The sequence below is a fragment of the Carya illinoinensis genome, chromosome 5 (assembly GCF_018687715.1).
Source record: "Carya illinoinensis cultivar Pawnee chromosome 5, C.illinoinensisPawnee_v1, whole genome shotgun sequence".
NCBI classification, from domain to species: Eukaryota; Viridiplantae; Streptophyta; class Magnoliopsida; order Fagales; family Juglandaceae; genus Carya; species Carya illinoinensis.
In genome coordinates, this window is record NC_056756.1 from 5,310,344 (window position 1) to 5,334,880 (window position 24,537).

The following is a 24,537-nucleotide window of genomic DNA, read 5'->3' on the forward strand; positions in this document are numbered from 1 at the left end:
GACGATGGCATGCTTGATTCTGGTTCAGGAGATGATTATGGTGATGGAGAATATTCAGATGAGGAGGACCTTTCCACAGACGATGAGTCTCTATCAGCCTAGGCAACTGGCTATTACTCGTTGTGGAACTGCTTGCGTAATTTGAGTTTACCTTTTTAGTAATGTGTATATGTACAATATAAGGTATCAAGAAATACAGTTGTTGCTCCTTTCAACTAAGTTTGAATGATTTCGATACTTTTGAGTTTACCAATTAGGAAATAAGTTATGTTGCATTTCATATTAAATTTATTTTGAAAAATCCTTTACTTCCGAAAACCTATTACTATGATAGTAGCTGTAATGATGTACATAAATTGCGAAAAAATTCGAGTGCTTTTTAATTTAAATATCAATCTCATGCTATATTATATTGGTTTGAATTACTTCTAACTTAAATGAGGTTTTTTAAATAAATGCAAGTGACACGATGGAAGAAAGTTCCCGAGGAAGAGGGGCTGGACGACGTGCCAGAGGTCGTCGATTTGTACCATACTCATGTAGAGCACGCCAACCACGAGGAGTTCGTATTAGTTCATACCACAGCCCTTCACTTGAAGATAATGAGTCAGGCTCGGATGACTTAACTCAGCCTCCTAGTCATCCATGGGAGCCTCCATGTCCCATTCCGATGCCCCCACCTGAGTCGAATAGAGAACCCTCACCAGTTAGAGAACCCCCACCTACCGGGAATAATATTGTTACGGTTGTAACCCCATCAAATGGAGAAAATACGAGTACGGTTGTCACACCACCCAACGGAGACAATATCGGTACGATTGTCAGTTATGTTCTATTTTTACTACAAAACCCTCGGGACAGGTGTAAACAACAAAAGATGCTTTCTTAATAACGATTGTTATCTTGTAATACAGACGCGACTGCCCCCACAATGACTGCAACAAACCAGGAGCAGCCCAAACAAAAACGTGGGCCGGCTAAGTGTATTGCGTTCGAGATGTTGAGAAAGCAAGGAAAAGTGTTTTTAAAGATTAATGACGGTGAAACCACACCTTGCTATACAAACTCATCCATGTTTACTGCACGGCTCACGCAAATTATAAAACAATATTGCGACATGAGCTATGCGAGATGGACCGATGTGCCACAGGCACAAAAGGACGAGTTGGTCGACCGTGTGAGGGTAAGATATGTGCCTTTCATATTGACTCATTGGAGTGGGAGTACAATAGAGAATAATATTGTTTTAACGTGACGTTCATCCATGTAGGGTGACTTCTTGTTGGATTGGGATCGGGAGAATCATAGGTTGACCGTCTTCAAGCAGCTACGTAAGAGGTTCAATGCATTCCATCACCAATTACACAAAAAATATGAATCATACGGAAGCCATGAAGAAGCATTGGCTTCTGGTTGTTCAATGGTTGATGTGAACGTTTGGGAAACCTTGTGTCGGAGGTGGGGAAGCGACGAATTCAAGGTAATTATTGGTTACTCAAAATATTAAGCTGAATGAATTTAACAAGGAAACGTCTCAGTTTTCGTTTATTATGTGGTTTGGGTAAGCTGACATATGCTACTTAATTTTAGAAAATGTCAAGGCAAAATCGGGAAAATAGAAAGGCTTTAACCATCAACCACACAGCCGGCTGGAAATCCTTTGTTAGGATATTGGAGGAAAAGGTATGTAATTTCAACTGATTTAAACGTAGTATGATGTCACAACTCATTCTCCATTAAATCTTTCTATCACAACCCTATTGCTACCATCTCACTGGTCTATGATTTCCCCCGTCTTTTCAATTTCCTTTGGTTATTTAACATACGCTATTATATATGGTTAGAACGACCTCTTATATAGAATGAGAGAATTAGTTTGTGAGGATGACGTATGGGAGTGGCATAGTCAATGGCAGGATTTTTGGGTTGGGGTTTTATTGCATAACACACAATTGCATGTGTGGCTATCAAAGTTACGAAATGTACAATGTCTAGTTAAAAATCTGTGCTTTGTGTTTCATATTGATGTTCTTGATTGAACAACTACCTGACAAAATTACACACTTGTAGAGGGCTGCAAATGCAGATTTGGTGGAGTTCTATAAGGAGATGCATTGGTCAAAGAAGACCGGTAAATTTGTCACCTCAGCAACTGAAGCAACCTATGTGAGTATGATCAATATATTAGGTTATATATTGTGATTCAAATGATGGTTTCCAGCTTGTTATTTGAACCTGTCTTTTTCATATGTCACTACATGACTGGAAAAACTTCCAATTAAAATTTCCACGTGCAGAAGGAGATGGTTGGGAAGCTGGATGGTCTCGAGCCTGAGCAACGCACCAATGAGGCAGCAGCAAGTGTATTTAGGGAGGTCCTTGGCTCTAGACCAGGATATGCAAGGGGGCTAGGTGAGATGGTCATCCCGGAGTCGCCAAGACAACGGGAAATCCAAAGAGAAAAAGAGTACCTTGCCTTGATTGAAAAACACAAGTAAGATGCAGACACTTACAAGAAAGATGCAAAGAATTACAGAAAAGATGCCGACAAGTACAAGACACAACTTGATGTACTTCAGGATGAAGTAATGAAACTGCGTGAGAGGCAAAATGAAACAGATAAGATCATGAGGGAATTTTTACTCAATTTCCGTGGAAACACAGAGTCGTTCCAGTCTCGTGGAGAGACTCCGCGAGCGTCGCCGATAAATAAAGAGATGGTATTTTTTGAGTGGGTTGGGCACTTTTTGGTTGTTGGAGATGGTGGGTGACCAATAGTATAAACACAATATATATATATACATACATATATATAAAGGAAGGTTGTCTACTTTTGTAAAGGGTCAGAAGCATTGGGCAGTTGAGGGGCTTTTTGGGCTTGACTGTATGAATATTCATATAGTCACGCATTGCTGTTGGATAAGGATGCATGTGACTGGCGTTGGGAAATTCCAGAATTGGTTTGACCATAGAACGCAATTATGTGACGGATTATGGGCATATGCAAAATCTTTCGTGATTCTATGGAAGTTAAGTAAGTCTATAAGTGATTCCAGGAGATACATTTTATTTTACACAAGTGAATTGTGGTGATAATTAAGGTTGCTTATAATGTTTACACCAAGTGATGGACTTATAAGCAACTTGTCATTGTTCTTGTTTAGCCACAGTTAATGCTATTTTGTAGTTTCTAAATGCTTAACTTCATTCTAAACAGCTTTATTAAGGCTACATAATAGATGGATAAGTAATGAAAGTGATCTATGCTTTTATGGGTTTATGGGTACACAGTCTTCTTATACATACTACCTTAGATGGATAAGGCATGAAAGTGTATATTGTTCAGTATATTTATAGTATTGTCGTGGTGCCTGATCTTATCATGTATTTCTTTTATAATAGGACAGATGATGCAATTAATATGCAGCACTTCAGTATTATCTTGCATCCATAAGTGTATTGGAGTGACCGGGGACACATGATACTTCAGGTGTGGTTTCGTTTTATGGTTATTTGAATGCTAGTGCATCCTTCTTTTTTTGGTTACTTACCACCTTGGTTATGTCTTCCTCTTCCTTTAATACATCACCAAGTGGTATGTGAAAGTTGAATAGCAGACATTTTATTATAGATTTAGGAGATTTTATTTGGGTGGAAGCAAAACTTGGGATATAGATTTGTGTAAACACATTATTGTACTGAAGAATACTTCGTACCAATCTAAAATAGAATCTATTCTGTTGTTATAACACTTTTAGGGGACAATCAATTAATGTCAAACACAATACCAATAATGGAGCCTCTATGGAAATTACTACATTAATTTTTTCATAATCAATTCAGTCTTGCCTTAGAGTTTAGGTGATGCCCTTAGGATCTAGTGTATCCTAAGAGATGATATTAGGTTTACTTATAATAAATTCATTCGGGAGAAAATGTTTTTTGTTGATGAAATTCTGGAGTGTTAATAGTTGATCTTTCGAGACATTCATTGTGAAGTGACAGCTATAAGAATCAGTAAATGTAGACAAATACATGCGTTTAAGGTTATGGTTACATTGTGTGTCTAACAATATGGAGAGAATCTGTTAATGTAACAGAAAAGAGAGACAAAAAGAAAAGAGAAATAGCTTTTTATTGGGGTAGTAGTTTTCTATTCACTTACCACTTATGCACCAACATTTGACAAATTAATCACAAGTTCTGAACCAAACTTTGTTCCCAGGTGATTTTTTTCCATCCTTTGCTGGGGAAACTTATTAGACCAAAGTAGGTAATACGATCTCTTCCCTTTTCTAATTCAGGTTTTTCGTCTTGGTCTTGGTTTACCATTCATATGTTCCCATACTATCACTATTTAACAATTTTTTTTTTCTTCAGATATGAGGATTCAATGGTACAACACATTTGTGGTGTTTTCCTAGCTTTTAGAGTTCAAGGTATGGTTTTGCACAACATGTGTCATACATATTGAATCTTCCAACCAGTATTGCATATTTTTCTCTGTGATGGCATAAACTTGGATCTTCAAGTTGAGGTGTTTTATGCTACCCAAACTTCAGGTTTAGGACCACTTGTTTATGTCTATAATTTGGCTTGCTTGTCCACAAGCAAAGCCTCCAACAACACTTTCATAATATGAAATGGGGTAAACCTGAAGTGGGTTTCATCTATTTTGACAAGCTGGTCCTTGAAAGGATTCAATGAGTTGTCATGAGTAACTTTGAACATGACACACCAAACTGTTCTCTAGATCGTTACCAAATGCCTTGGTCATTTTCCCCCTGTTTTTAATGCAAATCATTTGGCATATTAGTACTCCCAAGAACAAATGGCCAAATGGTCCCTCAAGAAATACCATATCTGCAAATATGGCTGAAGATGTACCAGGAACTAAACTTTAGAGCCATGAACATTACACATTAAAAAAGGGTTGGATTTGTTTTTTTTTTTTTTTCCTAATGGGAATTCATTGAATATAGCAAATCTGTTCATTAGGTGAATAGGAAAGGAGAAGGTGGAATATATGTTTCCAACTAATCCATGTTAGATCTGGGCGAAAGAAAGTTACATATGTCCAAACTAATGCTATTCCATGATTAGTTATAGCCAATGTGAAACTAAATGAAAAGCTTTTATTAACTCAACCATAAATAAATGGAGGCTGATTCAACTTGTATAGGCCACTTATTTATTTAAATACTGGACAGATGGGTAGGTAACAAACCATGAATTTCTATATTTTTAGCCTCTGGGTATGGGTTTAACTAGGAGTTCTGGAGTTACTGGTTTGATTGCCATTAGTGGTTTCATATCTCAATGTACCTTAATCAACTATGGACTGAAAACAAGCAGAAACAAGTGCAAAAAAATTTGTTCATATCTCAATGTTGTCTAATCCTTTTTTACAGACAGCAATATTGTCCTAAAGTATTACTGTCTTGCCAATTGTTTCTGATTATGTTTGCACATAAGAGTGAGACTTTTTCTGATTATCTGTGAAATATATTCTTAGAGTGGACATGTGGTCTATCAACCAGAGCAATTGGTCTTGAAGTATATGGGAAATGAGGAAGTGGAGCACTAACAGGTAAAAATGGATGACTATAGAAATAATTGATGTACTTGGAAAAAAATGTTTAGGAGAATTTTTAAGTATTTCATTATCATAAAGGTTAATGAAAGTAGACCAGCCTGTTGAAAAGATATTCTTCTCAAGTACACCACAGCATCATAAGAATGTGTTATCTTATGATTTGGTGTGTTTTCTACTTCATATTTATTAATATCCAATATGAAGGCAATTAGAATCATAAGATTCCGATTAAAACATTATCAAGGCTGTATATGAACTATAACTATGGTTTGCAATGTAACTTTGGGTGCATAAGGAAATGGGTACATCTAGTATATCTCACTGGGATGATATTGAAAGTGAAGGGTAGAACAAAACTTTCATAATGTAGTGTTGTGTAAACTGGGGGTTGTTTTTATGATGCTTGGGTGAAATGTTGGATTTGATTCAACTTTAGGATGTGATATAAGTGTAGGCAGTGGCTTTGATGATACTTCAGTAGTTTTTTTGAGTGACATTACTTCTAAGCCAGTACAACCATTTCAGAATTTGGTTAATTTATTGTTGGTTGTAAGTAGAAAAAACCTGACAATACCTATTGATACAGTGTAGAAGTTCTGCACTGAGCCGTAGAGCAGGTAAAAACATGGTGTTTGGGCTGTTTAAGCTGTAACTACCTAATGCAATTGAACCCTGATTTTTTTATTTTGACTGGTGATTGATGGGATTGGATGTCTAAAATTTGGCAAAAGAAACTTTCATAAAAGAATAATGTCTGGCCAACTATAGGAGAGCTTCTTGCTGTAATGCTCAAGTTATGATGAAAACTTCGGTGCTAACTTGATCAAGTGTTCTACAAGATTGGTTGATGAAGATGATCAAGATATGCATGTCTTCACAATAACTTTTAAATTTGTTTTATCTATTTTCTTACATAGCAGGGATCCATTTAGAAAAGGGAAACAAATGTAAAAATAAAATAAAAATAAAACTGTGAGGAATAAAAGCAAAGAATGAGAAAAGAAATTAGCAATCCATGGTTAGGTTTGCATGACAACTTATGGGTGGCTCTATTGTATATGCACTGACATCTCTCTCTCTCCCCCTCCCTCTCCCCAAATCAAGTGGTTTGTATTCAGTTAAATTTTTCTGTGAAATTTAAATGTTAGGAGCAGCAATTGTTATTGGTTACACGCTTCAAAATTGCTTTCTAGCCATCATAAACTCCCATGTTGTATACTGCTGGGTATTGCATGGTGCAGTCTGAAATTATAGATATGTCCATATTCTAATTAAATGTAATGATTTGGAGATGTTTGGAAGTTGTAATGTAGAGGTTTTTTGAATCTCAGCTGTTGAATATGATCACATCTATTGCTAAATGTATTGGGCATTCCATCTCAGTGACTGCTGTAATCTTGGTCACTGGTTTTGATGATTGTCCTACTCTAGATGTATCCTAAGGATGCAAAAATAGTGGATAGTAAAGTAGAGAGTGCATGATTCTCCAGTGCACACTTATCCCATGCTAGTTTTTTAGCAACTGCTACAGCAAGTATTTGTTGAGTTCTTGATAATAAAAAATACCATATTACTAGAATAGTTTTTAGAAGTATCTATCTTTGTGAATTTTTGGGACTTCTTTCTGTTCTTGATAATAATAAATCGCTACTACTAAGTATTTCCAATCACCTGACTAGTCATTTTTGTTATCACTGCTAGGTTGGAGTTTGAGAGAAAGACGTTATAAAGAATGCAATAGATCAATTTCCCCCGCATGATGCAGAAGAGAAGTTGATATATCCTACCTACAATGCCCATGTGCACTATATATTTATTAGTTAGAAAAGTTGCAGGATCTTGGTTCCATTTGGTCCACCCCATTGTATAACCCATAACTATATTAATGTGAATTCCCAAAGAGGATTAGATTCCCTCTGTGTTTGATGTTATATCACAAGATTTTTTATCCAAGACATTTATTAGTGGATATAAGGCGCGTTTATGAATTTTTTATTATGTTTACTAATTTATGAGTACTTAATATTGGGTTTCAGCTAGGTGTCGTTTCATATAGGTGAAAAAATATTGAAAATTCATAAATTGGGTTTAATGTATTAAAACACAAATAATTTATTATTTGGACATATAAATAACTAACAATTAATAATATTATTTGGACATATTAATTTATTATTTTAAGTTAGTCACTAAATTGGACATTTAACTAAGTTAGTTGACTTAGTTATAAGCCGAAGCGGAGGGAAAAAAACTGTAAAGCCATCTTTTGCAGCGTTTTTTGATCGCTGCAAATTCTTAACCCATTAACCCCAAGCGTTGCAAAATAATTTTCAAAATTGCTGCAATTACTCATTTGCAGCGTTTCTTAACGTTGCAAACACTCAAAAGCAACGATTACAGAGCATTGCAACTACAATTCAAAGCAACGAAAATAAAGATGTTGCATTAGTTTCTACTCTATTGCAGCGTTTTTTACCTATTTGCAGCGATTTAATTATGTTGTAAGTGAACTAAAGCAACGAAAAAAAATTGTTGCTTTGGCATAACCTATTGCAGCGTTTTTCTTGTTTATTGCAGCGTTTAAGAGACGCTGTAACAAGTAACAAAAGCAATTGCAGCGATTTTAAGTGTTGCAAAAAGTTACAAAAGCAACGAACCAACTGTAGCGCTGCTGTTGTTAGCTGGCTATTGCAGCAAAATTTAATGATATAGCAAGGATAAATTTCACTGCAATTGATCTATTTTAGCGCCAAGGTAGTCAGATGGGGTGGCCTTTTGCAGCGTGATATTATTGACTTTGCAGCAGTTTAAGAACGCTGCAAATGACGTTGCTATTGATCAAAAAAGTCACGTTTATACTGTCAAAGATGCAAGGAGGGTAATAACGCTGCAATTGATCAATTACAGTATTTTTTGCATGTATTTGCAACGATTTTAGGCGTTGCAAAATGACTAATTTCTTGTAGTGGTAGTCTGTCTTGTCTATAACCTTCAAGTACTTGTGTTATTGTTGAACTGATCAAAATGGCCCAATGCTAGCGCTGTGTGTGTATGCATGGGCCAATATACAAAATCTATTGATCAAGGTCTTGCTACTAGAAATAGATCGTTCGATTGAACGAAGGCAAGTTATGATTTAGTATACTCTTGTTAGTGATATCAATTGTATATGAACAAAACTGAAAAATAAGTGACACCAAAACATCGACGATAAAATCGGAAATACAACATTAATAATGTATTTTATTGATTCCATATCGATACACGTACACATAATGATTGACAATAATCTAACAAATTTACTTTCCCATGCTAATGCAAACTTACACATTTACACGATACAAGAGATTTATTATTATACTGATCACGACATTCTAGCATAAACATTGACAATAATAAAGATGTTCAAATAATATCTAGCAGTGATGATGAGGATGCAATCATTGGATGTCCTAAAATGTTAGCCCAGTACCATGAAACTTTTCTTTAAAAATGTCGTCTAATTTTTCTGACATTTGAGGTGTGAAGTAATTTACCCAATCTCCAACCTCACCTCGGTGAAAAAAGCTTTCTGTCTTCATGTTGTGGGTTGTTCCACTTTTATTCACCTCCAACTTACTCAAATAATCAAAACTACACAATTTTGAAATATCATTTACCATACCTTTTGCCTCTTCTTCTGAAGAGAAGGGACACCCCAAGAACTCAGCTATTCTCTTAAAGTGAGTGGTGGGTCGCTCTTTCAATTCCTCATATCTCAAGCAGAGTACCCTTTGAGGCTTTTCTAAACTTTCCTTCCAATAGCTCAAAACATGATCCCAATATGGCCCAAACATACTCACTCCCTGACAAAACTTATCAAAAGTTTCTTCAAATGAATCGGTTGTCGTCCCATTCTTTTCTAGGAAGTGCCAAAGTGACACAAAGGTATCTTTAGGATTCCTATACAAATACACAATCTTACACATTGAGTCCTTAATAGATGTTGGTAGCAATGTATAAGGTAAATGAGCTGAAAAGAGCCTTGGAGAGGAGAAGGAGGTAAGATCTGGAACCTCTTTTTTATTATAGAGATGTAAGTCCAAATAGGGCACAAGAATATGAGGATTGTTGGTGAGCAATGGATGTTTTTGAAGGTCTAGATGATGCTTTCGGTTCACTATAGCAAACAAGATAGCCTTCAACCAAGTAGTCCCAACTTTGGGAGGGGTCATCATTAGAATATCAGTCTCATAAGCTTGGAAGTGTTTTTGGAAGGATAAAACTCCCTGCATGAACCTAGTTGGAAACCAAAATCCACGGTACTGACTTAGGAAGCCTGCTGTTGGGAGGGAGGATACGAAGTCCCCGTATTGATCTGGGGTTAGTTCATCTTCTTGCAAGTGCTGGGAAAAGGATGGATCGAGTGTAGACATGATTCAAGAAGGAAGGGAAATACAAAGTACTGACGTAGTAGTTTGATCGTTGTTTCACCTTAGTTGTTCAGTACGTGGTTGATACTACAGACGTACCTAGGTACTCTCAATGTTATGGGTATATATAGAGAACTACACCGGATCGAGGTATCTTATGTCATCATGATGTACTTCCCATGCCAAAACATCCATTAATGGCTTTTGAATCATGTCAACATATACACATTCAACAACATTTGAATCCATGTACTCAAGTACTCTTTTAAGCCATGTCTTATTAGATATAATTTGGGTTTTTTAAAAGAAAAAAAATATATGGTCAGTAAAGGGAAAAGCTACTAATTGAATATAACCTGATGAGATCTTAGTGGTAGATTAGGTACGTACACAGATTTGATTCTTGCAGAATTATTCGTACCTAATCACAAACAATGCGATTGACACATTAATCAATCATCACTGTAATTGGGCACAATTGACAGCTAATGGGTCTGGAGAATGAGTCATTGTTGTGACTTTTTTTGTGGGGTATCGTTAAATGCATATTCACTGACTACACCAATCAATCAACATCAAACTTTCCAGACCAACTAACAAAAATGATAGAGCCATAAAATAAAAAAAAATAAAAAAAAAAGACTGTGCATATATTTTGTATTAAATATTTTTTTAATTTTTTTATTTAATAGTGAAGGAATTGTTTTTCAATAATTTTGTAATTTTTTTAATCTTTAAAAATATTTAAAGGGATTTAAAATATGATTGAAGGAAAAAATAAAAAAAAAATCTATAACATTCAGTACCTATTCCATACTGAATTTAATTTTCAGCAAGAATAAAACCACTCAAATGTGTCTTTAAATATGTATGTATATAAAGATTTTAAAAAGTAGAAAGTTTTATTTAAAGGACACATGAATCATGCGAAACTACTATTAGTTAACACTTGAAAACCAAAGCAATGAGGAGCACATCTCAAGAAAAGCATCTTTCGAGACTTTCATTCCAATAATTCAGAATATCATAATCCAAATAGGGTCTTTATGTAACAACTCCCCTACAAAACTTATCACACGCCTCTTCAAACGATCAAGCTAGTCGTTGGTTATATTCAACCAATTCTCGAAGTGCCAAGCTGATATAAAATATTTTTAGGATTCCTACACATACACACAATCTTAGATGCCGAGTTCTTCACAGATGTTGGTAACAATATATAAGATAAATGAGTTAAAAAGAGCATCGGAGAGGTATGAGTTGAGATCTGGAACCTCTTTTTTGCTGTAGAGAAAGATTTCTAAGAAGGTTACAAGAGTATGTGGGTTGTTTATGAGTAGAGGGTGTTGTAGAAGATTTATATCATCAAACTAATGTAACTTCAACCAGAAGTTCATGATTGGGGAACAGAATTATGTTAAAAAGAAATACTTAAAGATAAAAAATAAAAATAAAAGTTACAAATTCACTATATATGTAGTAGTAAATCTTATACCAAGTGTATATTTTTTACCCACTCTAGATTTTAAAATGCCATTCAGACATCTGAATATTCCATGTACTCAACTATTGTAAACCATGTTCTATTAAATATTATTTGAATTTTCTTAAAAGAAAAATAAAATATATGGTTAGAAAAAGGAAAAAAAATACTAATTAATGAAAGCTGACGAACAAACAAAATGAAGATCATAATGGTAGATTAAGTAGAAAGATTTTATTCTTGCACGATTGTTTATACGTACCTAATCACAACGTGATTCATGCAATCAATCATAAATTATAAGTAATTGGGCACTTTCACAGCTAAGATCTAGCTTGGGAATGGGAAAGCCATGTGCACCTGATATCTGAGCTCATAGAGTCATCACATGGCACTTCACTCCGATTCCTATGCAACAAATTAAATATATAAGGGACAAAAAGAAAATGAAAACGTGCAGAACAAACTTGTTGTTAAGAAGAAAGAAGGAAGAAGAAATATTGGTCTGAATCATACATTTTCGTATTGAGCTTTATAGATAAATGGTTGTACAATGTGCTATGTAAGAAAATAATACAGAAAAGGAAAGTGGACTAATTGAAATGAAGTCCTAAAATTAAGCTAATTACAAAAATCGTGCAAGATTTTGTGCATGTATGGTAAGATAGCTGTCAATACTTCCCCTCAAATTGGCGCATGGAGATCCGTAATGTCCAATTTGCGCGAGAAATGATGAAAAAGTTCCTGTTCCAAAGGTTTGGTGAATATATCCGCAAGTTGCTCATTTGAAGAAATGTGGATAGCTTTGAGGAGGCCCGAGCGAATTTTGTCACGAATGATATGACAATCAATTTCAATGTGTTTGGAACGCTCATGAAACACAGGATTGTGTGCAATGTAGAGTGTAGATTGATTATCACAATGGAGAGTGAAAGGCTCGAGATGTGGAACACCAAGGTCAGTGAGAAGCTGTTTTAACCAAGTAAGTTCACAGGTGGTGATGGCCATAGCACGATACTCAGCTTCAGCAGAAGAACGAGAGACTGTATTCTGTTTCTTGGTGCGCCATGAGATCGGACTAGTGCCTAACTGAATAAAATAACCAATGGTGGAGCGGCGAGTGATGGGGCAGCTAGCCCAATCAGAGTCTGTATAAGCTGAAACATGGATACTGTTGGAGGAAGGAAAGAAGATACCCTGACCCGGACAGCCTTTGATGTAGTGAAGAACTCTAGAAGCAGTGTTCATGTGGGGAACGCGAGGAGAATTGGCTAAGTGTGTTGACGGCATAAACAATGTTGGGTCGAGTGATGGTCAGATAGATGAGACGACCAACGAGACGACGATAAAGGCCAAGATCAGAGAGGAGGTTGCCATCATGAGCAGTAAGCTTCAAGTGTTGTTCCATAGGAAAAGGAGCGGTACGTGCACCAAGTTGCCCACTATCAGAGAGAATGTCGAGAGCATATTTGCGTTGATTAAGAAAAATGCTAGTGGGAGAGCGAGCAACTTCAAGGCCAAGAAAGTATTTCAGAAAACCGAGGTCCTTGGTCTTGAAATGTGTGGAGAAAATTTTCTTGAAAAGCTCAATCTGTGAGAGATCGTTGCCAGCAACCAGTATGTCATCTACGTAAACAAGAACAAGAACAATACTGGTGGAAGTGGTGAGAGTGAACAAAGAATGATCTGCTTGACATGAATGAAAACCTGCATCAAGAAGCACAGAGGTTAATTTAAAAAACCAGTTTTGGGAAGCTTGTTTGAAGCCATAGAGGGATTTGCGGAGTCGACAAACATGGGTCTCCCCTTTAGGACAATATCCAGGTGGTGAGGTCATGAAAACTTCTTCGTCAAGGTCGCCATACAAGAAGGCATTATTGACGTCAAGCTAATGAATAATCCAATTTTTGGTGGCTGCAACTGCCAATAAGCAACGGACTATGGTCATTTTGGTGATCGGGGCAAAGGTCTCATGGTAGTCTAGGCCTTCAATCTGAGTGTATCCTTTGGCAACGAGCCGAGCTTTGTATCTCTCAATGGATCCGTCGGCTTTGAATTTAATTTTGAAAACCCATTTACACCCAATGGGTTTCTTATCAGGAGGGACAGGCTCAAGAGTCCAGGTGGAATTGGCCTCTAAAGCACGAAGCTCAGCTGTTATGGCCTCACGCTAGTGAGGATGGTTGATGGCAGTGGTATAGCAAGAGGGTTCAATACATGAGGTAAGAGCAATCAAATAAGTAATATGTGGGGGAGAAAAATGGGAATATGAAATAAAAGCAGACAAAGGATGAGCAGTACCTGAAGCCGGTGAAGCAGGCGTAGATGCAGTGGGCTCCGTATGTAAGGTGGGACAAATGTAGTCATGAAGATAGGCAGGTCGAGTAATAGTGCGACGAGGACGAGGAGCTAGGGGAGAGGGGCAGGGTAAGTGCGCAAGAATAGGAGAATCAGGAGGGACATGAGAGTCGGAAGAGGCCGGAGGATCAGGAGTCAGGATAGATTCAGGGACGGGAAGAGGAACGATAGGGGCGGGAAGAGATGGAGGTCAGGAAGGTCTTGGAAAAGAAATATGTGTTCGTGCAAGGTGACATCTCGGGAATAGAAGATGGTTTGAGTTTGGAGATTATATAGTTTGTAGGCTTTATGCGTACTTGGGTAGCCAAGGAATACACATTTAGTGGCATGAGGAGAAAATTTGTCGCGGTGAGCGTGAAGGGTTTGTGCATTACAAAGACAACCGAATACACGAAGATGATCATAGTCGGGGATTTTATTGAACAGAATTTCAAAAGTTGATTTATTGTTGAGAATACGGCTAAGGGTGCGATTAATGAGGTAGGCTGCGGTGAGGACACAATCATCCCAATAAGAGAGAGGTAAGTGTGCTTGAAAACGAAGACTACGAGCAACATTAAGAAGGTGTCGGTGTTTACGCTCAGCAACACCATTTTGTTGGGGAGTTTCGACATAAGTACGTTCATGAATGATGCCATGCGTGTGTAGGTAGGTTTGAAATTGATGGGAAATGAATTCTTGTCCATTATCAATTCTAATAATTTTGACAGTAGTGTTGAACTGATTTTGGACAAGGGAAAAAAATGTGTTAAATGAGTATATGCCTCAAATTTAAAACGCATAAGATAAATCCATGTGGTGCGAGAAAAATCGTCAACAATTGTGAGAAAATAATGAGCGCCACATAATGAGGCTGTGTGATAACCACCCCAAATATTACAAAAAATGCGATTAAAATGAGAATCAATTTTATTTGCATAATTGGAAAAAGGTAATCTAGTGTGTTTAGAATGAGCACAAACATCACATTCAGAAAGAGTACAAGGAGAATTAAAAATATTGGGAATGGTAAAACTAGAGGGATGACCTAGATGTTAATGCCATAAGGTTTTATTTGCAGTAGATTGAGTAGCAAAAATGACGGGAGGTTCAGGTCGATACACATAGAGCCCATTGCATAAATCACTCGTTCCAATCGGTTTCATCGATTGAGAGTCATGAAATAAACAAGAATTAGAGGAAAAAGTTACAAGGCAAGAATTATAAATGGCAATTTGGGAAACTGAAAATAAGTTGAAGGAGAAAAGGGGAACATAAAAAAACATTTTGCAATATGAGAGAGGGGGAAAGTCAACAAGAACCCAGCCCTTCGGCTGGAATATCTTGTCCTATTGGGAGCCGAATATGATGGGCAGTAGCAAGAGGTTGTAAATCGGAAAGAGCTTCATGTTGGTGGCAAATGTGGTGGATTGCACCGCTGTCCACCACCCAATGGAGGTGCCTATTGAAGTTGGAATCAGAGGGGGAAAAGAGATTACCAGCAAAGGATGCAGGGGATGGTTCAATCGGTGTGGCCGACGGTGCTAGGAGGTTGAGCAGCTTCTGATAGAGCTCCGAAGGAAGAGGAGAGGCCAACGGTATTTGCAGTGGATGGGGGAGGGCCAATGATGGATGATTTCGGTTTGGTGGTACGAGGCTCTCGGCCTGGAGGGTATCCGATGATGGTCTAGCAATGGTCAGGGAGGAGAGAGCTCGTTTGAGGTGGTATATACGGGCATTGTTTCCATGGCAAAAATGGGAAGAAAGGTCAAGCCAAACAGCACGGGGATCCGTATGATATTCGAGGGAATTGGCAAGGGAAGGGCTGATGAAGTTGAGGATCCAGGTAAGAACCATATCCTTGGTTTGGTTCCACTGAGTGTATTCAGGTTTGGTGGGTTCAGGAGGGATGAGAGTGCCATCGATAAAACCAAGTTTATTCTTGGCATTGAGGGCTCGAGTCATGGCCTTTTGCCATTTGGGGTAGTTGTCTCTTGTGAGAAGGTTATTGATGAGAGTTAAACTAGGAGAATTAGAGGGATGAAGAATATAAAAGGAGGGAATGGGTGGGGTGTGGGTCTCGGCCATGAAAGAATGGCTGAATTGTTTCTTTAGGTTGATACCATGTTAAGAAGAAAGAAGGAAGAAGAAATATTGGTCTGAATCATACATTTTCGTATTGAGCTTTATAGATAAATAGTTGTACAATGTACTATGTAAGGAAATAATACATAAAAGAAAAGTGAACTAATTGAAATGAAGTCCTAAAATTAAGCTAATTACAAAAATCGTACAAGATTTTGTGCATGTATGGTAAGATAGTTGTCAATACTTGTTGAGGGGATAAAGAATCTGTCCACGGACTTGAGATAAGAGAGAGCGACTGGGGGGAGAGAAATGGAAATCTGAGTGGGGAGATAGAGACGGGTTTCAGGAAGGAGAGTATTATTTACTCGAATTGGTTCTATACCGTAAATAATTAGAAAAATGATATCATTACAATTCTCTTTTATAACTTTTTTACAGCCATATATTAAATGAGGAATATTTTTATAAAACAACTTATGAAAGTAACATCACTTTACATTAATACTTCCAAGTTAACACATGGTTATATAAAAGTTATAAAAAAAGTTGTAAGTGTAATTTAACGTAAGGTTGTATAAAAGTTGTAAAAAAAGTTATATATATATGAAAATAGTTACACCATTTGAGAGTGGGTACCGAGAAAAATCACATATAGTGTAATATTATTTTCTTTCTATTTTCTTTTGTTTTTTTCCAATAAAATTTTAAACCCCTTCAATATTTAAAAAAGAATCACATACTCAATAAAAAAAAAAAATACTTCAATATTGACCCTTAATTAAGTAATTTTTTTTTTTTAACATAAAACAAGCGGTATAAAACTTTATCGGTGGGAATATCACGCCTACAATATGTATAAATGTTAGGCGTGCTCACCAGTCAGTAATCAATCCAAGACTGTAAGTGGCATACATATTAATCGGTAAGCACGCCTACATGCACAAAAACTGTTACAACAAAGTTACTCGCTTAAACTAATGGCAATTCGTTATATCATTGAGTGATTTTTTGCATGCATGTTTTCAAGAAAATGTTGGAACGGCTCATTGCAAACCCATACATGTAAGAACAGGTAGCATATGTATATATATATATATATATATAACATATATCTATGTTCGTATGTGTTTTGCAGTTCTATGCATGGTATGGATCCGATCAGTACTACGTACTAGGTTCTTATGTTGTGCGTGAGAGAGATTTTTGTAATTTGGATGAGCACCTGATGTGATGCCCCCATATAATTGACATCTTTCGATCTTTGAAAAAAAAGAAATTAAGAGCTCTTCTGTACTCAAGATAAAACCATAGTTTTGCACTTTGCATCCCCTTTTAATTAACACCGATATATATCAATACAACTTTATTTTAAATATTCCCAAACAAATTTCAACTTAAATCCAACCACATTACGTAATATAACAAATCCATTTTGCCAGCCGTCAACACAATCGTATGTTGACAGTAATACAACAAATTTAATTATTTTGCTGACAAAATGTCTAACAGGGATCCACGAAAAAGATGATGTAACTTGAACAATGTATTCAATGCATAACAGGGATCCACGAAAAAGATGATGTAACTTGAAGACTTAAGTTTCAATCCAGTAGTACCATGAGGTGTGAAGTAATATTTCACCCAATGTCTAATACCGCCTCGGCGAAAAAATGATGCGTTGTTTGTGTATTGGCGCCATAGTGTCGTGTGATGATCTAGAATGTACAGCCTTGAATTTTTATTCACGTCCTACTTGCTGAAGTTATCAAATATATCATTCACCATACTTTTTGTTTCTTATTCTAGAGAAAACGGACAACCCAAGAACTCAGCTATCATTTTCAAATGGGTGGTGGGTTGCTCTTTCATCTCCTCATACTTCAAGAAGAGTATTTTGAGCAAGTTTTTCTATGCTTTCTTTCTAACAATTCAAAACATGATCCCAATAAGGGCTAAATAGACTCACTCCCAGGCCTATAGATGCGTGTGCTTTGGTTTCGGTATCAACTACCACGAGACACTAACTAAATTAATATCATAACTTAGAAGTTTATCCAAAGTCTAATTTAAATGTTTTTATAATCTATAATATATCCAAATTGTGTAATTAACTTGTATATTTTACCCTTAGGGTAGGTTTGGGGCCTCTGAGGAGACACAAAATTTTCATCTAATCTCATTTCATCTCATCTCATTTATTCCCAAACATAATTTAAATACAAAATTATCAAACTAATCATTATAAATTTTTTAAACTAATTATTACAACTTTTTTAAATTTCTAAACAAAAATAATATTATAAACCTATATACTTACAATATTTTTACTTTATAATATTTTTTATCAACTTTTTCTCTCCTTTTTCAAAATCTAGAAAATACTCAACTCAAACTGTTTCACTACAATTCACAAACTATCTTATTACTATTTATAAAATTCTCATCTTATCTCACTCTCCACTACAGGATATCTCTCGATAAGCACAAAATTTTATTTTATTTTTGTTTATTTTTTTCATTCATTTTTTTAATATTCTTAAATATTTTTTTAAAAAGAAAATTATAACATTATCAAAAAATACTTCATTAATCACTAAAAATATATATTTTTTATCACAGAAAATATATTGCAGAGCTTTTCTCGGATGAAGTAGCATTTTTGTTTTCTATTTTTTTTTTTTTCCTATCCCCACAAAGTACAACCCATACTTCAATTGACAGGCAGTAACCGTTCAGACATATATTTGAATCCATATTTTTTTTACCACAAAGTACAAATTTTATATTATATTTTTTTCCCACTCTGTATTTTAATACTACCTTTCTTTTTTTTTTTTTTTTTTGATGGAAAACATCTAGTTTTCATTCATATCAATAAATGTCGAATACAAAAAGGAATAGCATCTACCATAGTAATGCTATCACTGATGCTTAGTGCATCTTAACACAAAGCGTGTGCTACAAAATTACAAGTCCTCTTTACATGGTTTGCTGTCCACACGGTGAAAGAGTCTAAGGTTGCTTTTGTAGCTTTGATCAAAACCCCTGCATAAGAATCCGTTTCAGCTTGGGACTTTAGGCAGTTGACTACCTGTAGGGAATCACCCTCCATAACCACATTCTGCCACCCTAGAGTTTTGAGGAAAATAGATGCTTGGAGGGCAGCATAAGCCTTAGCTAGAAAAGGGTCGGGGTAGAGAGTATGGCTCATTCTCATGGTGGCTAGAACCTTCCCTTCCCAATCTCTGACCATTGCCCCAACTCCAAACTTGCATCTTGTTTTATCCAATCCTGCATCCCAGTTAACTTTCAGCTTCCCTTGTGGGGGAGCTTCCCAAGCAAGATGGACATTTGAGAGAGAGTACTTCTGGGCAGGTTGGTGTATTTGGTTAAGGTCTACTATGAGAAGTTTGACACTTTGGTTAATGGACCTTGGGTGAGAGAGGGTGTTGCTGAAAATAACTCCATTCCTTCTTTTCCAAATTTTCCAAGCCGTGAGGGCAAATTCAACCATTTCTTCTTCTTCAAAGGTACTAAGGCACGCTTCTAGTAGAGTCTTGAAAGAATGGCAAGGAGAACTAGACTTTTGAATCTTCTTACTGCACTGGCTCCACACATCCAGGGTAGAGGGACACTCCCAAAGGGCATGTGCAACTGTCTCGGGGTGGAGCTTGCAAATGGGACAAGAGTCTTCATCAGCAACTTTCCTTTGGTGAAGTTTGACCTTGGTGGGGATGGCTTCCAGGCAGGCCCTCCATAGGAAATTATTGGTTTCCATTGGTACACTGAGTTGCCATATGGATGACCAAGGTAAGTCTTCTTTCACAGTCGTAGAGGATTGGCCTTGCTTTTGGTTTTCCAACTCTGATATCAGATAATATGCTGACTTGATAGTGAATACACCAGTAGCAGTGCCTCTCCATGGCATTCTATCAGAGGTGGGATAGGGACTGAGGGGGATCCTCTTGACAAAATCAACTTTTGTAATGTCAAAAACAACTTCAACCAGTGGGTAGTTCCATTGGTTAGTGGTCTTATCAATGAGCATGGCCACTTTTGAGTCTGAAGGTAGAAACCTGATTGAGCTCTGTGGCTTAAAGGTTGACGGTTGAGGGAGCCACTTATTATTCCAAATTTCTATAGATATTCCATCACCAACACGCCACACAAGTCCTTCCTTCAGCAGAGAACTAGCAGAGACAATACTCTTCCAAAGGAAAGAGGAGTTACTCCCTCTCTTTGCATCCAGGAAGGTGCTACGCTTGAAGTACTTTGTTTTAAGGACCCTGGTAGCAAGAGAACTAGGAGAGGAGATGATCCTCCATCCTTGTTTTGCAAGGAGAGCACTATTGAAAAGTTCAAAATCCCTTACACCCAACCCCCTGACTTTTTAGACTTAACCATCTGTTTCCATGAGACCTAGTGAATTTTATGTTCCTTTTCTTGTTGGCCCCACCAGAAACCCCTTACTTGCTTGTTGAGCTCGTTGAGAAGCTGCCTTGGGAGCTTGAAAATACCCATGTTGTAGGTTGGAATGGCCTGAATGACTGCCTTGATTAAGGTTTCCTTGCCTGCTTGGGAAAGTAGCTTAGTCTTCCAGCTGTTCAGCTTTGCTTGAACTCTCTCTAGAATGCCTTTGAAAGACTGGGACTTGGCCCTTCCTACTAGTGCTGGTAGTCCCAGGTACTTCTCATAAGAACTGGTTCCACGAATTCCTGCAATTCTTGTGACAATGTCCCTGGTCTATTCTCTAGTGTTTGAGCTGAAAAAGATGGAGGTCTTGTCTTTATTGAGTCTCTGGCCAGAAGCTTTCTCATAGGATTCCAGTAGGGAGTACAATTGGCTCCACTCAATTGAATTAGCTTTGCAAAAAAGGAGAGAGTCATCTGCAAAAAATAAATGGTTAATGTGCAGGTGATTTTTCCTGATTGGTAGGCCTGTGATCAGGTGATTCTTTTTAGCATGGTTTAGCAAGCAGCTTAGAGCTTCTGTGCATAGGATGAATAGGTAGGGTGAGAGGGGGTCACCCTGTCGTAGGTCTCTGGTAGGCTAGAAAGAGGGTTGAGGTTCCCCATTCACAATGAGAGAATAAGAAACTGATGAGACACACTTCATCACTAGCTCTATCCAGGTAACTGGAAACCCCATCTTCTTCATGACAGATTTCAAAAAAACCCACTCAATTCTATCATAGGCTTTGCTCATGTCGAATTTTAAAGCCATATACCCCTCATTTCCCTTCAATCTAGCCTTCATAGTGTGTAAGGACTCGAAAGCTACAATAATATTATCTGTTATGAGCCTTCCAGGTACAAATGTTGTCTGAGTAGGGGATATGATGGTAGAGAGGATTTTTTTAAGCCTGTTAGCCAAGGTTTTTGTAATGATCTTGTAAATAACATTGCAAAAACTTATTGGTCTGAAATCTGTAACAAGGCTTGGGTTATGCTTCTTAGGGATGAGAGCTATGAGTGTCTCATTTAGGGTGTTGTTCTACTTGCCTCCATTTAGGACCTCAAGGGATGCCTTAGAAACACTGTTTCCCACTATGTCCCAGCATTTCTGAAAAAATAATGCAGGGAAACCATCAGGCCCAGGGGATCCGAGAGGATTCATGCTAAAGACTGCTTCCTTGACTTCAATTTCTGTGAAGGTTGCAAAAAGGGAAGCCAACATGTCTTCTCTAATGATCTTTTGCAGAGGTCTTAGACAGTCATCGATGCCTGAAGGATGGGAGGATGTGAACAAATCTATGAAAAAGTCTAGCAGGGTTTGGCAAATAGTTTGAGGATCCTGAGTTGAGAGGCCAATTTTTGTTAGGAGCCTGTGAATGGAATTAGTATTTTTTCTTTGGCTCGAGCACTTGTGGAAGTACTTTGTATTTCTGTCACCATTTTTGAGCCATGCCTGCTTTGCTCTTTGTTGCCACTTAAGGTTCTCAGCATCCATTATGCAATTGATGTCTTGTTTAACCTCCTTGATTTCCTCAAATAAATCTCCATGGTTTCTCTCCTATAAATGCTTGAGTAATTCAATTTTTTCTTTTAATGCTTTCCCTTGATCCCTTCTCTTATTGCTTCTCCACATCTTGAGTTTTCCTTGGCAGTGGTTGAGGCCTTGTAGAGTGTTGTGTAGTTTGCTAGTGCTATTGGAGAGCTTCCAGGCATTTCTGATTATATCCTCACACTCCAATTCCTTAGACTAGGCTTACTCAAACCTGAATACCCTCTTCTTTTTTCCTATGCTACTTGTGTCTGCTGTCTACACCAAGAGTGCCTTATGATCTGATTGGGAGCAATCTAAGTGTGTCACCTTATGGTTTGCAAAAAGTTTGATCCAGGAGTTGTTGCCACAGGCCCTGTCAAGGCTTCCCTTTGTGAATTGCCTTCCCTCCCTATTGTTCGACCATGTGAACTTGTCACCATTAAACCCCAGGTCATACAAATTGCAGAAAGACATTGCACTTCTGAATTGGACCATTTGTTTGTATGGTCTATTTGTAGCACCAGCTTTTTCACTTTGGTCTGTGATCTCGTTAAAGTCCCCTAACCATAGCCAAGGCAAGGTTCTAGTTGGTTTTAGACCCCTTAGGAGATGCCAACTCTCTGACCTTTTAGCTGAGTTTGGGTGGCCATAAAAGCCTGTGAGTTGCCACTTTGTGTTGTCGATGGGAGAGGTTATGAGTGCTGAAATGTGCCAAGTGGTATAATTAATCACCTCCACCTTGATTGAATCTTTCCATAGGAGTGCTAACCCTCTACTTTTCCCTCTACTATTAACTGAGAAACAGTTTTCAAACCCCACTGTAAGTTTAGTTCTGTCCAGTCTAACATTGTTACACTTAGTTTCTGTGAGAAAGACTAAGGGGGGCTGCTTTGTTTTCACCAAGAGGTGAAGCTCCTGAACTGTACGAGGGTTCCTAAGCCCTCTACAGTTCCAGCTCAAGCAACTCATTTTGTTTGTGCAGCCTCCACCATGCATGCTTGAGTATTGCTCGAGTCAAGACAGAGCTGAATATGTTCCATCGGTTCTGGTACTGACTCTTTCTCTTGGGGATCTCTTTGTGTTGGTGTAAGAGAGAGGTTGATGTATTCTGTTTGTGACTTCTGAGAGAGGGGTTGGCAAAGCCCTTACTTTCCTTTTCCAAGTTTTTCCTTTCACATGTTTGCAAGGGGAGTTTTCAATGTTTTCAAGACAGGTCTCGTGGGGGGGGGGGGGATCCCACCATTTGGCTTACGTTTGATATTTGAAAAAGGGGCCTCGGTAGCCAACATTACTATATCAGAGTTAAAGGCAGTATGGTGTAGGGACTCTACCTGAGGGGCAAGCTTGGTAGGTTCCTTTGGGATACTCTCCTGACTCGGTACAAGGCTTTCATGCACTAGGACAAACTCGTGTCCTCTCTCACGTGAGGGGGTGTCTGTGACTGAGGTCCCTTGTTTCTCCTTGGGTTGGTTTCCTTCAGCATGGCCTAGGTTGACTTCCAAAGCTTCTGTTGACACTGCCAGGTTAGGTGGCTCACTTCCTAGCTTTGATGTGGACACACCACAGTGAACACTGTTGCCTTCTTCCTCCTCTTGACTCCATCTCTATGTTGAACCACGGTGCTCCTGCTCCTTGAGTCCACCATATCTTTTATTGTAGTGACCTTTTGAAAGGAGGTGGGTTGCACGAAACCACTGCCCATATTGATCATGTGTGTGGCTTTCTACCCCTTTTTCTTGGCAGTTACCTTGCTCATGCACTAGTCGACTGCACTTAAAACAAAACATAGGTAGACGTTCGTATTTGAATGAGAGCCAGGACTGTTTACTTCCATATTTGAGGAAGCGACCTCTAACAAGAGGCTTGGTTACATTGACTTCTGCCTTAAGTCTCAAATAGCTCCCCCCCCTCCCCCCATCTGTAACCTTCCGTGTTAGTTTCCACCTCGAGTACTCTTCCAAGGTTAGAACCCACCAGCACTCCCATTTCTTTACTCATCCCTGCGAAGGGGAGGTTATGAACCTAGATCCAGAATTGTTCAAAAATGAAGTGGACCTCTGATAGGGACAGAAGTCCCTCGAATTCTTTCATGCAAACTAAATGACGATCAAAGGACCACGGACAGCCCTGTAAAACCTTTTCCTTGTCTGAAAGAAGTTGGAATTCTATCAGGTAGAGACATTTGTTTCCAGATCTTTGAACATGAGCCACCCCTCTGTGTTCCATATCTTGGACATGGTCGATCTGAAAGCTTCCCTATTGGCTGTTCTATCATTGAAAATTTTTGTTAAGAGACATAGTTCTCCTTTTACGTTGGATAACAGAACTACTTCTTCCAAAAGGACAATTTCTTGCTGCTCTTCATCAGTTAACTTCAGCGATTTCCATCTAACAGTGATGTCTTCTATCATTGTGGAGAAAAAGGATCTCAAAAATAGAACTCTACAGACCAAGTCTTAGAGAAAATTCAGCCCTGTCCTGAGGACAAGCCTGAGACAAAACCTCACCCTACCAAGAGGAGAGGACCCCAGCCAGCCTCGTGCTTCACACTTAGTCAATTCTAATACTACCTTTCAGACATTTACCCGCAATCTATTGATAGAAATGATATTTATGATGGAAAAGTGCATAAATAT

At 37.8% G+C, this 24,537-nt stretch overlaps 1 protein-coding gene across 1 annotated transcript; it reads right to left on the bottom strand.

Moving 5' to 3' along the window:
* Positions 1 to 9,020: 9,020 nt before the first annotated feature.
* LOC122308794 (cytosolic sulfotransferase 5-like) lies at positions 9,021 to 10,079 on the bottom strand. The gene has a single exon (XM_043122011.1). The coding sequence runs from the start codon at positions 10,009 to 10,011 to the stop codon at positions 9,049 to 9,051; it is 963 nt and encodes a 320-aa protein (XP_042977945.1). The 5' UTR covers positions 10,012 to 10,079; the 3' UTR covers positions 9,021 to 9,048.
* Positions 10,080 to 24,537: the final 14,458 nt, after the last annotated feature.

Coding starts and splice junctions, on each gene's coding strand:
- LOC122308794 (XM_043122011.1), bottom strand. CDS start 10,011: ATGTCTACACTCGATCCATCCTTTTCCCAGCACTTGCAAGAAGATGAA.